Source organism: Phoenix dactylifera, unplaced genomic scaffold (genome assembly GCF_009389715.1).
Source record: "Phoenix dactylifera cultivar Barhee BC4 unplaced genomic scaffold, palm_55x_up_171113_PBpolish2nd_filt_p 000407F, whole genome shotgun sequence".
Lineage (NCBI taxonomy): Eukaryota > Viridiplantae > Streptophyta > Magnoliopsida > Arecales > Arecaceae > Phoenix > Phoenix dactylifera.
Window position 1 is genome coordinate 61,690 of NW_024067848.1, and position 15,235 is coordinate 76,924.

At 49.7% G+C, this 15,235-nt stretch overlaps 2 protein-coding genes across 2 annotated transcripts; one reads left to right on the plus strand and one right to left on the minus strand.

Moving 5' to 3' along the window:
- Positions 1-6,721: 6,721 nt before the first annotated feature.
- LOC103720181 (protein PHOSPHATE-INDUCED 1-like) lies at positions 6,722-7,920 on the minus strand. Its single transcript, XM_008809778.4, has one exon. It carries the CDS (start codon positions 7,768-7,770, stop codon positions 6,835-6,837), a length of 936 nt encoding a protein of 311 aa, XP_008808000.2. The 5' UTR covers positions 7,771-7,920; the 3' UTR covers positions 6,722-6,834.
- A 2,273-nt stretch (positions 7,921-10,193) lies between these two features.
- On the plus strand, positions 10,194-11,467 carry LOC103720182 (protein PHOSPHATE-INDUCED 1 homolog). The gene has a single exon (XM_008809779.4). It carries the CDS (start codon positions 10,414-10,416, stop codon positions 11,356-11,358), a length of 945 nt encoding a protein of 314 aa, XP_008808001.1. The 5' UTR covers positions 10,194-10,413; the 3' UTR covers positions 11,359-11,467.
- The last annotated feature ends 3,768 nt before the right edge of the window (positions 11,468-15,235 follow it).

The window sequence follows — 15,235 nt, forward strand, 5'->3', positions numbered from 1 at the left end:
TAACCCTCCAAAGGATCTGACAACTAAATATATGACTCCACTTCAATCTGCCACCATTCCCAAGTCATTAAGGCACAAGATCTCCGCAGGCATTCGGCACACCCTATCATTAATGCATGAGACCCCCTCAGGCCTCCGATGCACTCAGTCATTTAATGAACACGGCTCAAGGCGATCTCCGGATCACTGAACCATCAAAGCGTATGGCTCTCCCTGACCGCCGGTTCACTCGGTAATAAATGCACTTACCATCCACGGACCCCAAGCCTACCACGGCCGGCGGTCCAACCACCCCAACGGGTCCGATCAATCGTGACAGCTCCCTGACAGTGACGGTAACCCATTAATTCGTCCAGTCACATCACAGGTAACCCTGCCACTCTCCCTATAAAAGGGGAGCTTCTCCCTCTAAAAGGAGGAGGCCTCTTCCTCCCAAGGGAATTTTTTCGGACTTCTACATACAATCCCTCTCTCTTCTTCAAAGTTAAGCCCCCCTCTGACTTAAGCATCGGAGGGCCGGCGCCGGGGAGCCCGGCCACCGGTTTTCTTGCAGGACTTGCACCCCTCCAGGAGGACACCACCCGCCGGCACGCCATCGACCACCGCTCCTACGGCGGACTTGCACCCCTCCAGAAGGACGCCACCAGCCGGCGCACCGCCACCCACCGTCCCTGCGGCGGAGCCCCTCCTTCCCCTGGCTTCGTGACGGCCCCCGGGTCCAATTTCCAGCAACAGTTGGCGCTAGAGGAAGGGACCGAGTTCGCTGCCATGAAGCTAAGAAGCAAAGGGGCTTCCAACGCCTCCCGACGTCCTCCACCAAGTCCAGAACGTTCCGTTCGGAACTCACCACCTCCGGCCGAGTCAGCTCCTTAAGTTCGACCGGAGCAGTTTCATAACCTGGTGCAACAGGTGCAGGCCTTGGCTACCGTTGTCCAAGGCTTGCAACCTAGGGGCGCCCCGACGGTACCGCCCCCTCCGGCCCCAGTTCAACCGGAGCCTCCTAAAGCGGACTTCCCTTTCGAGGTCAAGACTCTCAAGTCCAGGCCTCCCTCTGGAGAGAACACCCAGCTAGAGGCCCTGGTGGCTGGCCCCAACCCTCAGAGGCCGAGTCAGTTCCAGGGCAACTTGTACCAGAACGGACCGCTGCAGCGATCCCCCAGAATGATGAACTCGACAAGAAGGTCGAGGAGCTGGAGCGCCAGATCCAGGCACTCCATGGAAGGAAACCGGGACGTGATGGTGACTTTGAGTTCACCACAAAGTCCCCCTTCTCCCAGCAAATTGATGACGAACCAGTCCCGCCGCGGTTCAAGATGCCCCAGGTGGAGCCTTACAACGGCAGGGCCGACCCCCTTGACCACCTGAAAAGTTATCGGGTCTTAATGGCCCTACAAGGAGCCTCGGAGGCCATGATGTGTAAAGCCTTTCCAGCAACGCTCCGAGGACCGGCCCGGCTTTGGTTCACCGGGCTGAAGCCGAGTACTGTCTCCTCCTTTGAGCAGCTCGGCAGGCAGTTTGCCAGTAATTTTGCCGCTAGCCAGCCCCAGCGGCGGACGTCGGACTCCCTCCTTGACATCAAACAAGAGGAGGGAGAGTCCTTCAAGGAGTACTTGGATCGGTTTACTGCCGCAACATGGGAAGTCCGGGAGCTGGACCAGTCAATCGCCATGTCGGCACTAAAGACTGGAGCCCGGTCTTACAGGTTCCTCTTCTCTATCGAGAAGAACTTCCCTGCGGACCTCACCGAAATGTTGACCCGAGCTCGCAAGTACGCCAAGGCTGAGGAAGCCATGGCCTCTCGGCGGGAGGAAGCCGAACGACCTGCCAAGATGCAGAAGAAGCACCAGGAGCACTCCCAACCAAGTAGCAGATTCCCCTGGCATGAGAAAGAGCCTCCTTGGCCCAAGAGCCTAGCTCGCCCGGGGTCTCCCCTCCAAAAATTTCAGACGTACACTCCTCTCACATCCACCCGAGCAGAAATCCTCATGGAGATTGAGGGTCGGGGCTACCTCCGACCACCATTGAGAATGCGTCCGACAGAGTCGCGGAAGCACTCGAAAAAGTACTGCCGCTTCCACCGAGATCGCGGCCATGATACGGAGGATTGCTACGAGCTTCGTGATGAGATCGAGGCACTTGTCCGCCGAGGTCGGTTGAGTTATTTTGTCCGTGATCATGCCTACAGGAGAGAGCCCGAGGAACAAAATCCAGTGCCGCATAAGGAGCAGAATGACAACTGACCTCTCACGGGCATCATTAATACCATCAGAGGGCGGGCAACTAGAGGCACCAGAAGCTCCGAGCTCGGAAAAAAGAGCTTCCTCAAAGCATCCGTGCTCTGTGAAAGTCACATCTCCTTTTCTGATGAAGACCAAAAGGGTGTTGAGCCCTCTTTATGACGACGCTGTAGCTATTTCCCTCATCATTGCAAGGTTTTAAAAAAGGATTTTAGTACATCATGAAAGCTCGGCTGATACCTTATTTTGTATGCCTTCCAAAGGATGAGCGCTCCTCTGGCTAGATTCATAGGAGATTCTACCCCAAGAAAGTACTATGAAGCTAAATCCTTTCATGGTCCAGAAGGCTGCCGAGCTCAGAAGGCCGCCGAGCTCAGAAGGCCGAGCACCAAAGGCCGCCGAGCTCAGAAGGCTGCCAAGCTTCGAAGCCCGAGCTCAGAAGCCCGAATGCAGAACACCTCCCCCAGAAAATCGAGCCAAAGAAAGCTAGTGCCAAGCTAAGTCCTAAGGGACTTCGAAGCTCGGAAGCCATCAAAATATCTCCAAAAGGTACAGGACGCCACTTTGGCTTCAAATAATTTCAATATTTTATCTATTTCCAGGTCAGAGAATCCAAAAAAACGACCAACGTCGCCCCGAATAGGGCGCACGATCGCCAACGGACGAAGTCCGTCTCCTGTATGCGTCTCCAATGATGCTCTAGCTAAGCTCGGGACACCGATTCGACGCCATTCGACGACATTCGACGCCATTCGACGACATTCGACGACATTCGACGACACTTCGACGCCATTCGACGACATTCGACGACATTCGACGACACTTCGACGCCATTCGACGACATTCGACGCCATTCGACGACATTCGATGACACTTCGACGCCATTCGACGCCATTCGACGACATTCGACGCCATTCGACGCCATTCGACGACATTCGACGACATTCGACGCCATTCGACGACATTCGACGACATTCGACGCCATTCGACGACATTCGACGACACTTGGACGCCATTCGACGACATTCGACGACATTCGACGCCATTCGACGACATTCGACGACACTTCGACGCCATTCGACGACATTCGACGCCACTTCGACGCCATTCGACGCCATTCGACGCCATTCGACGCCATTCGACGCCATTCGACGCCATTCGACGCCATTCGACGACACTTCGACGCCATTCGACGACACTTCGACGCCATTCAACGACACTTCGACGCCATTCGACGACACTTCGACGCCATTCGACGACATTCAACGCCATTCGACGCCTTTCAACGCCATTCGACGCCTCCTATGACAACACGCCCCGATCTGAGTGGGGGCACCCTGCTGAGTTGACTACAAGCCAAAGATGGCCGCTGAGTCGACCTAAAGCACTATAACTCTAACTGCATGAAAGGTACATCCTGCTTGGCACGCACATCTCCATATATATTTGGCTATATTGCAGGATGATCGACGACTGGACTACTTCCTTCGTCCGAGCCAAAAGGCAGCTCGAACTCGGAAGTCGGGGGTAGTGTTGGTGGAAAAATGGACCACCCCACAAATGCAGTTATAGCACCCAAATCCGTCCGCTCTCGAGCTCATCCAAGTGATCGGGCTCTTCCGCCCTCAAGCTCATCAAGTGATCTGGCTCTTCCGCTCTCGAGCTCATCCAAGTGATCGAGCTCTTCCGCTCTCGAGCTCATCTAAGTGATCGAGCTCATAGGCCGAGCCGAGCACAAAAGGCTGCTAAGCACAGAAGGCCGAGCACAGAAGGCTGCCGAGCACAGAAGGCCGAGCACAGAAGGCCGAGACCAGAGAGCCGAGACCAGAGAGCCGAGGCCAGAAGGCCGAGACCAGAGAGCGCCGACCAGAAAGGCAACCCCGCCGAGCCCATGCCTTAGCCAAATATCCAATCTCCGCCTAACCCTCCAAAGGATCTGACAACTAAATATATGACTCCACTTCAATCTGCCACCATTCCCAAGTCATTAAGGCACAAGATCTCCGCAGGCATTCGGCACACCCTATCATTAATGCATGAGACCCCCTCAGGCCTCCGATGCACTCAGTCATTTAATGAACACGGCTCAAGGCGATCTCCGGATCACTGAACCATCAAAGCGTATGGCTCTCCCTGACCGCCGGTTCACTCGGTAATAAATGCACTTACCATCCACGGACCCCAAGTCTACCACGGCCGGCGGTCCAACCACCCCAACGGGTCCGATCAATCGTGACAGCTCCCTGACAGTGACGGTAACCCATTAATTCGCCCAGTCACATCACAGGTAACCCTGCCACTCTCCCTATAAAAGGGGAGCTTCTCCCTCTAAAAGGAGGAGGCCTCTTCCTCCCAAGGGAATTTTTTCGGACTTCTACATACAATCCCTCTCTCTTCTTCAAAGTTAAGCCCCCCTCTGACTTAAGCATCGGAGGGCCGGCGCCGGGGAGCCCGGCCACCGATTTTCTTGCAGGACTTGCACCCCTCCAGGAGGACGCCACCCGCCGGCGCGCCATCGACCACCGCTCCTACGGCGGACTTGCACCCCTCCAGAAGGACGCCACCAGCCGGCACACCGCCACCCACCGTCCCTGCGGCGGAGCCCCTCCTTCCCCTGGCTTCGTGACGGCCCCCGGGTCCAATTTCCAGCAACACAAGTAAATTTAATCATTCTCAATTGTTTGTTTGAATCTTGAATAAAACTATTTAATTTAAAGTTGCTAATTAACTTATTATCAATATCACTTGGGGGCTGAGTTTGATGCAGGTTTAATTGAAATCCATTTTTGAGGATTTCAGGTTTTGGTTGGGAGGCTTATTTCTGACCACTAAGGCCTAATTTCAGGTATGTGTCAAGCCTACGCTGGGCTTGGCATGAGTTGGACGAAAATCTACTTGGTTTCACTTGCATCTAAGGCTGCAAATGGGTCGGGTCGACCCGTGACCCGATCCGACCCGACCTGCGTAGACCCGACCCGACCCGAATTTTAGGACCCGCGGGTCCGGGTCGGGTCCTAAAATTGGACCCGAATCATTTTCTGGATCGGGTCTGGGTTTACCAAACGGACCCGACCCGACCCGAATGGACCCGAAGAGAGAGAGAGAGAGAGGAAAAGCAAAAGAAAGTCTTTTCTTTTTCTTTTTCTTTTTCTTTTTTTTTTTGGCGTGGGTTGTGGTACTGTTGGTCAGTGTGGGAGGATAGCAAGTTAGCAACAAGCATAGGTTCACAGAATCCAAAGGAACGTCGGCCCGTCAGGATTCTCTCTCGATCTATTACACTGTTGAGACCTCTGGTGTCTCGGTAGCTGCCTTTTTTTTTTCCTTCTGTTTTTTGGTTTTTGTTTCGTTTAACTTTTGAAGGGAGAAAGTGAGGGAACACTGCAACTGAATATGGGTCATGTGCCAGTTTTCTGTAATGGAATTGGATTTTGGAAGAAGGTCTGGGATTTTTTTTTGTCCTCGTGAGAGGGGAGCTGGGAGACACCGAGTTCCGTCCAATCGGTCATACAGATAAAAAATAGTGTGATATGAAATTTGTCTTGTAGACCGACTTAGTTAGTAAGTCATGGGTCATCTGTTCTAACTGGAGCTTAATTGCAAGTCTTTCAAGTCATGGGTCACCCAGCACCTCATAATTATGATATGACCAAATTAGATTTGCCCAAATTTTTTTCCAAAAGCACAAAAAAATTAGGCCCAATCGGACCCGAACCCGACCCGAATCAGACCCGAATCCGACCCGAACCCGACTCGGACCCGACCCGACCCAACCCGATCTTCAACCGGGTCGGGTCCGGGTCCAAAATTGGGACCCGAACAAAAAACCGGGTCGGATCGGGGTCACTTAGGACCCGACCCGACTCGACCCATTTGCACCCCTACTTGCATCATAGCCCTTGGAGTGCAAAGTTTGTGAGCCATACAAAACAGGGGTCATGCACATTTAGGTAGAGGTCGCCATATTGCTTCCTTTTTTATCAAACTCTTTCCTTGGGACGCTGCAACACTTCATTTTGTTTTATTAGGGTTGTCAAAGACTGCAGGACTCTCGCCTGTTCAATTGAATTATGCTTTGATCGAACCCTCTTCGGCATAAGAAAGCAGCAATCATAGATATAGATTTTTTTTAAATTTTGCAGCAAATTCACCTCGGCATGTTCGTACGCAAGTTTTGAGTTGGCTCCATATGTGATTTTAGGCTATCATTCTACCTGACACACATAACTCCATTTCCCGGCGAATTATACATTCTAAGCAAGTGCAAATCCGACGATGGGTGTGTTTCATCAGAAGTGATTACATTAGTTCAAAGAACACGCAGACATGGATATATAATATAAGATCATGAGATGCACGCAGGCATGCCGGAGAGGAGGCCGAGCACTAACTAATTAAAATACCTAATGGTGTTTTAATTAATGGAATCTACAAACAACCAAAGGAAAATAAAACTGCAGGAAAATCCACTTATATATGCTTATTAATGACTTCCAATTTCTAAAAAGAAAACCATTAAACGAATAAAAAAAATTACACCACTAGCTTGAAAGCTATACATAAAATAGTTGCAACATAAATCTCCTTTAATCGTCTACTTCTAGACCAAGGTGGAGCAGGAGGACGTTGACGGTTCAAACAAGGCCGGGACTAGATATTTCCTCCCGCGGGCCCCATTCGCGTTGTAACTCGCCCCCGTGGCAGGGTCCACCAACAAATCCCCGGGATATCCCGGATACGCCCCCTTGGCATAAACCCCAGGACACGCTGTCGCCGCCTCCAACGGCGCTTCCTTCGGCCCCTGGTAGAATCCGTCGCCGAACGGATTGGTCACCGTCCCGGCCATCATGCTCGCCAGATTCAACACCATGCCGTCAATCCCGACGTCGCCGTTAGGCGCCACTAATGGCGGGGTCTGTGGCCCGGAGACCGGCTGATGGAAGGGCCAGGCACACTGACCCGGGCACTGGGTCGTCGGGTTGCCGACCCAGATGTAGGTCGAGCCGGCCTTCCGGTCCGAACCGTGGAGCCCGCACCGGCTCATGCAGAACCCCTCGACCGTCACGTCCTCGGCCGTTAAAACCAGCACGATCCCGCTCTTCTTCGGGCCAGCCTTAGCCGCCAGCTCGGAGATTTGGTCTCTCGTAAGGGACTTGCTCAAAGAGCACATCTCGTCCGAGACTTGGCCAGCCAAAAGGATTTGGGTCTTCTTTGGGCTCTTGGTTCCAGCCTTGCTCAAATAGACCTCATCTATGGTGTTCCACCACTGAGATACAGAAGGACCTGATAGCTTTTGGTGGGGTTGGGGGGTGAGGGAGAGGAGGAAGTCGGAGATGATGGACTTTTGGGATGGGGTGAACTTGCCATACCAGAGGATGGTGATGGGGACGTCACCTTGGAGCACTGCTCCATTGTGGTATTCGAGTGGTGCTGGTTGGACCAAGGTGGCTAGCCTTCTGGATCCCATGCACACTTGGCCTAAGCTCACAACTACTAGTACTAGAACGGTAGTTCTAGCTACCTGAAATGAAGCCATTTGGGAAGAAAGAAAAAAGCTCAGAGGTAGCACGAGAAGGAAAGAGAAAGTCGGGTGATGGTGGTTGGTTGGAGTGGGCTAAGGGAATGGGGTATATATAGGGAGGGGAAGGGATGAAGGACTCCATTAGGAGAGTTTCGTTGCTGTTTCCTGCTATTATTGAGTTGAGGACACTTGGCATAGCTCTACCTCTACTTTCGCCTATATAGTCTGCAAGCTGATCTCTAAAATTTGTAAACTATTCAATGAAGTCAATGGGGGCATGGATGAGGAGGCCGAGCACGTAGATTCCGCCGCCGATTTATGGTTTGGGAACTGGACTGCATGTGGTGGTGGAAAGTTCTTAAGATCGGAATGCATTAGCTTTGGGCGGGCTGTAAGTAGACGTTTGTAAATTACTTCTTAATAAACCGTGTGGTCCATGGTGATGGGAGTGCTGGGTTGGAGCCATCCATGGATAATGGTGACACGCAAGGGTATCTAAGATAATGATCCCTTCGCCATGGTATGATGAAAGCTGCTGGCCAAGCTTGTATGCTATAAAAGCCATACGTGCAGCATCTTGTCTCAAGGAAAATTTGTGACATCTAAGATGACTGGAAGCAAACATGATGTGATCCGTTCTCCCCATGCCAATCACTAGCTACCTTGCACTCCGACAGATATAATTGTGAGGAGGGCAGAAGGGAAAAAAAAATGTAGATATTTACAGCATAATTATTCACAATTAGATTATGTTTGGATGCAAAGCTTAACTATCATTGGATGAAAAAGGTGGCATGTCTAATTAACAAAGAAATTGCCAGATTGAGAGGAGCCACCACATTCGTCATTTTTATTGAAATATATAATTATTCCATAATATTAGATACACTAAGCCCTCTACAGTTGTATGCTATAAGCCAACTCGAGAAACGCATGGTCAAAGTGTACGTATTTGGTTCGGAAATTTAAAAAAAAACTATAATAGGAACAGTCATTTTTATAGAAATAGTTACTTCATATATGATGTATGTTTCTCGTCATTCTGTAACTTCTGAAATAACTTGCTACTCATGAGAATGTTTTTGTTCCTTAGAAAAAGAAAACAACCACAAAGGAGGATTTATTTGATCAAATAATGAACTCTTTCTTTCTGATGCCTGTTTCTTAAATGCTACCTGGCGGTCGTAACACTTATTCGTTTAAAAAAGCGCTGTCTAAGAATTGTTTGATGGGTAAGAGACCAGCTTCGAACATAATGGCGTGCTTAAGTGTACACATAACTCATTTAGAGCTCATTGATACCAATTCTTTGTTTCGCCATGTTTCTGGTTTTCACCACAAGTCCACCTCCCATGAGATCAGCATCTCTTCTAGCAAGCAAAGCAGCCAGTAACGTAAATAAAACCCATCTCATTTGTTTCTCCCGAAACAAGCAAAACTCTTCTCAAACAACACTGTTTGATGGGTCCACAAGCGAGTTAATGCACGGAGATAAGAACTACACTTAATAATGTCAACAGGGTCGCGTTTGGTCGGTTCAGGGGAGCCCGGACAACACTAAAACTCTGCAAAAACTACGCTCGGTAACGCATTTAATTGATTTGTTTTCTTCTTTGGAAATCGTATACCGAGGCTGAAAGAGAGAGAAAGTAATAAGACGTGTAGGGAGAGCTGGCTACAGTTGTCACGTGCGGGCCTGCAGCTGTCTGAAGATTCCCATCACGAGTTGGCCATGACACGGAGAGGCTGGCAGCCCACAGCTTTGCCTTACCACATTACCTGAAACACAAGTCTCTCTTGCGCCATTGATGCATGATATGATCTAATAAGATAATTAATTAACTTTTCCACTAAGTTTGATGGAGGAGTGCAATTCCTATCAGACTTCATACGTGCATAAAAAAGCCAACAAAGCCGTCGATTGGATAGCTTTTCATGCGGCCCTGATAGTTTCGTCTAGATAGACAGTGAAACTGTGTCAAAGCCATTATATAGTTTTTTTATTTTTTGATTTTATTGGTTGTATTTATATTTGTAGTATATGAGCTGCCCTTGTGCCAGAAGAAAAAGAAGGAGAAGAAGGAGAATTATTTTAACTAATAAGAAGGAGGAGGAGGGGGAGGAGGGAAAAAAAAAAAGAAAAAAAAAAGAAAAAAAAAAAGGAAAAAGAAGGGAGGTGGCTTGGTCCACAAGCCAACAGCCACCGCTCTAGAGAAGCGTGGCTACCCTTTGGCACAGTCACCCTTGGATTTCCAAAGCTTACCACTAAACCATCAAATGACGAAAATAACCTTGTCTTTCCGACTTTTGGTCCACAGGTTGCGAGGCTATTGTGGTCACAAACAGGACACGCAATCTCAGTTGTCTCCCCGTAATAGCTCGCCGACCATTGGGGCGCGTCAAAGCGGTCCGGTAACCGCCCCCCGATATCATCGCCTCTTTTTGCTCCCCCTGGACGCTTCCGGGCACCTTCCCATTTCCGCGATATTTAAAATGAAACCATCGAGTACTCCTCCACTAGAGCCATCTGAAGAGCACTATATAAACGCCACCGCTCTCCCCAAATAGCTCACACAACGCCACTCTCGATCCCAATTTCTGATGCAATAGCCACCATCCTTCTTTCCTTCAAAAGTTTGTAGCCCATCCCGTCTACTAATGGCTTCTTCTAGTATTAGCCCTTGTTTCCTTTGTATCCTGGTAGCGGTGGCCTCTCTTCTGGCCCAGTGCTCCTATGGTGCTAGAAAGCTCAATGCCTTGGTGGAGGAACAATCTCCAGTCTTGACCTACCACAAGGGGACTCTCCTCACCGGCCCTGTATCGGTGAACCTCATCTGGTACGGTAAGTTCACCGCCTCCCAGCGAGCCATCATCTCCGACTTCCTCACCTCACTCTCCACAAAGGGCGGCGACCAGAAGCAGCCGGAGCCGTCGGTGTCCGCCTGGTGGAAGACCACCGAGAAGTACTACGCCCAGTCGAAGACCAAGTTCCCTACGCTCATGGTCGGTGAGCAGATCCTCGACGATTCCTGCTCCCTCGGCAAGTCGCTCACCGACGCCGACATCGCCAAGCTGGCGGGCCGCGGGGCTCCGAAGCACGCCGTCAATGTCGTCTTAACGACGGATGACGTCGCGGTCGAGGGGTTCTGCATGAGCCGGTGCGGGACCCACGGGTCCTCGCCCCGGTCTAAGTCCGGCCGGTTCGCTTACATCTGGGTCGGCAACTCGGCGACGCAGTGCCCGGGTCAGTGCGCGTGGCCCTTCCACCAGCCGGTCTACGGGCCCCAGACCCCGCCGTTGGTGGCGCCTAACGGCGACGTCGGGATCGACGGCATGGTGATGAACCTGGCGAGCATGATGGCCGGGACGGTGACCAATCCGTTCGGTGACGGATTCTTCCAGGGGCCGAAGGAAGCGCCGTTGGAGGCGGCGACGGCGTGCCCGGGGGTTTATGCCAAGGGGGCGTATCCGGGATATCCCGGGGATTTGTTGGTGGACCCCAGGACAGGGGCGAGCTACAACGCGAATGGAGCCCATGGGAGGACTTATCTGGTCCCGTCTTTGTTCGACCCCTCAACCTCCGCCTGCTCCACCTTGGTTTGACGGTACATGATGCGCTGTGCGATAACGAAGTTTCCACGAATACGTAGATGGACGTGTATATATATATGCATGTATTTATACATAATGAAGTTTTATAACCTTTTTTTCTCGTATATATATATATATATATATATATATATACACACACCATTTTATTATTGTTCTTTAAAAGAAAAGGAATAATGGAATGGCAACTTACTTGTCGTTTCATCTGCATTGACCTATTTCAAACCCAACAGAGACCATGTGTTGAGACTTTAATCTAATAGCAGCACATTTGGAGCATCTGGGGTCATTTGTGCTGCACGGAGTGAAGCTATGTAGTTTATTTACGACCAAATTGCAGGGTCTAATTGGTGTGGCTGCAATCTAATCAGTCCGAGGATGGCCTCAAATTTAGAATCTGGGTATTGAGTTCTCTACCACATCGGCGATGACACGGGCATTTCTGTGTGCCATAACTTGACACGGGCATGATTTAGGTCACTACACGGTGAAAATAACACGGTTGATAGAGATCTGCTCACAAAGTGCTATAACTCCTCACGAGAGCTATTTGGGTAAGGACACTGCTAAGTTTAGCCAATAATGAACCTGGAACGGGACAATGTTCGGAATTCATGCTCAGATTTCCCACACTACAATGCGGTCATCATCTGAAGCTGATTATATATCCAGTAGTCATTGGGTGCATGCTCCTCCAATTTTCTTCTTAATTAAGTAAGTACCTAAAATGCCATCATTAGCATAGGACCTTCATATAATCTCCAATTTTATTATTAGAAAAGTAATTAAGTACTTAATATACCAATGTTAGCATATGAACATGAGATGAATAAGAGTTGAAATCCTCTACCGTGCATGTTCTGCACCATAGGGTGCTTACGGACCCTCCGTGTTGTCAATCTTGAAGATGTATCTTGTTTGGCTCCCATAACAATCTATCTCTAGAATAGATAATGTGATGGTTATCCAAACTTGCACCGGATCCGAGCTCAATGAATAAGGCTTGCACAAACCAAGCCGCTAGTGCGAATGAGGTCAACGAACTTTCATGTTGTCATTGTAAATAGTATGGTTCGTGGATTTTTGGAAATTCTCGGATAGGCTTTGAAATTTTCTTTGATGAGAGCTAAGTCAAGAAGGTCATATATGTGTCATGGTTAGAAAAGAAATATGAACCTGTTATGTTTTATAAACTGGTAATCCGATCCGACCTGCTTAATCTATTTAATAAAAATATAACTTGCTTAATCTATTAATTTATATAACCAGCTAATTTGTATAACCTATATAACCTATTAATATGTTAATTTGTATAACCTGTTGACCTTTATAACCTGTATTACTTGTTAACCTATTTAATAAATAGGCAACATGCTTAACTCGATCCAACTCAATTATTAAATAGGTTAAACGGGCTAAAAAGTGGAAACCCAAACTCGAACTGATTATTAAATAGTTTAAATAGATCGACCTATTTACAATCCGAACTATTTAGCCCAAACCAAAACATTCTTATTAAGGGTCGAACATTGTTCAAGTCATATTTTGCTAGCTCTAATTACTATCCAGATTATACTTAATGTTTAATATATCACAAAGGGGAAAATTGTATAGGGCTGTGATACTTAGCAAGATGCATGGAGGTGGTGCTGCCTTGGTCGATAATAGATGGAGATTGAAGTTGTTGCAGATGTGGGTGATTAGAATGGTAAGCAAGAAGATGTTTCTTTCTCTAGGTAGAATCAATGTTGTAGAAAAGCCATGTATCTTTCTAAAGGTTTAGATGAAGTTGTAAAAAAAAGGGCAGGTAAAGGAACCAGAATCTTGGGATTTTGTTTAGCTTTGTGGAAGAAAATTGCTACCTGAAAGAGAAGAGACCAACATACTGCATTTGGAAGGTTAAAATGATTTATGACTGTTGGGGGAAAAATAAGCCGCTCCGAAATACGAGGGTATGCGGTCAGCATGTACCTGACAACGGCCGACCAGGAGGCGCCCGTCCAAGCGCTCGGCCTGGCGCCCGACCAGGAGGCGCCCGTCCAGGCGCTCGTCGTGGTGTCTGACCAGGAAGCGCTCGTTCAAGTGCTCGGCCAGGTGTCCGACCTGAAGGCGCCTGGCCCAGCGTCCGACCTGAAGGCGCCCAACCTATATACTATGGTCACATCCACCTACAGTATGACCAAGGACCATGTCCTGCCGCCGTCCTCAACAATTAATGCGCATGGTTTCTACAGACCTCCGGCTTACTCAACAATTAATGCGTATGGTCTCTGCAGACCTCCGGTTTACTCAACAATCAATGCACGTATCTCCAACTATCTACGGATCTCAAGCCCTCTACGATAAATCTGCTCGGCAGCATTAAATCAGCCATAACAATTCCTGGGCTACGGCGTGATCGCCTACGGCAAGGCATTGACTCGCACTATCGTGCATTAATCCGCACGACACGCTCAATCACACGGTAACTTCGCCCCGTCATATCACAGGTAATCCATTACCCCACTATAAAAGGGGAACCCTCCATCTTAGTGGGGGTTGGACTCTGAAAACCCAAAAAAAACATATCTCTTCTCTCCTCCTACACATTAGCCCCCTCTGACTTAAGCATCGGAGGGCCGGTGCCGGAAACCCCGGCCACCGGCTTCTTGCAGGTCTCCCGGAGGACGTCGCCCGCCGACGGACCACCTCCACCTGCCGTTCCAGCACTGCAGCTCCTCCTTCTCAGCCCATGGTCGCCCCTGGGTCCAATTTCCAGCAACAGTTGGCGCTAGAGGAAGGGACCGAGTCGTGGCCATGAAGTTGAGAAGTAAAGGAGCCGCCAATGCAGAAATATCTCCAAAAGGTGCGAGACCTCACATCCGCCCTAGGCTCCTTCAACATTCACCATATCCCCAGAACGGAGAACCTCAGGGCCGATCAACGGTCGAAGTTGGCGACCTCCCGCATGAGCGAGCTCCCCAAGGCGATAGTACTCGAATATCTCCAAACACCCAGCACAGAAAAACCTGAGCCGACCCTCTGCACTGAAATTGAACCGAGCTGGATGGATGAGCTCGTCAACTATCTACAAAGTGAGGTCCTCCCCAATGATGACCTCGAGGCTCGCCGAGTCAGGCGTCTAGCCTCCCGATTCATATTATATGAAGGCAAGCTCTACCGAAAATCCTTCACCTCTCCTCTCTTCAGATGCCTCCGTCCGTCAGAGGTGGACTACGCTATGCGAGAGGTCCATAAAGGGATATGCGAAAATCATCTAGGAGGCCGAGCACTGGCTCATAAAATCTTGCGCCAAGGATACTTTTGGCCCACACTTCAAAAAGACGCAACGGACTTCGTCCGAAGGTGCGACCGATGCCAGCGGAACGCCAACATCCAGCGCCGACCCTCGACCCCACTAACCTCAATCAGTGCTCCTTGGCCATTTGCCCAATGGGGGATCGACATCCTGGGGCCATTCTCCTTAGCTACCGGACAGAGAAAATTTCTGGTCATCTCCATTGACTATTTCACCAAATGGGTCGAAGCCGAACCGGTGGCCCGAATCTCCGAGCAGAAGATGCGGGACTTTGTTTGGAAGTTAATAATCTGCAGATTCGGACTCCCCCGCATCCTTATATCTGATAACGGTCGTCAGTTTGACAATATCCGTTTCAGAGAATTCTGCTCTGAGCTCGGCATCGATTACCGCTTCACCTCGGTCGCCCATCCACAGACAAATGGAGAAACCGAGGTGACGAATCGCACCATCCTTCAGGGGCTCAAAGCCAGGCTTGACCGATCCAAGGGACAATGGGTTGAAGACCTCTACAATGTCCTCTGGGCCTACAGAACAACATTTCGGCTCTCCACCGGCGAGACCCCCTTCAAC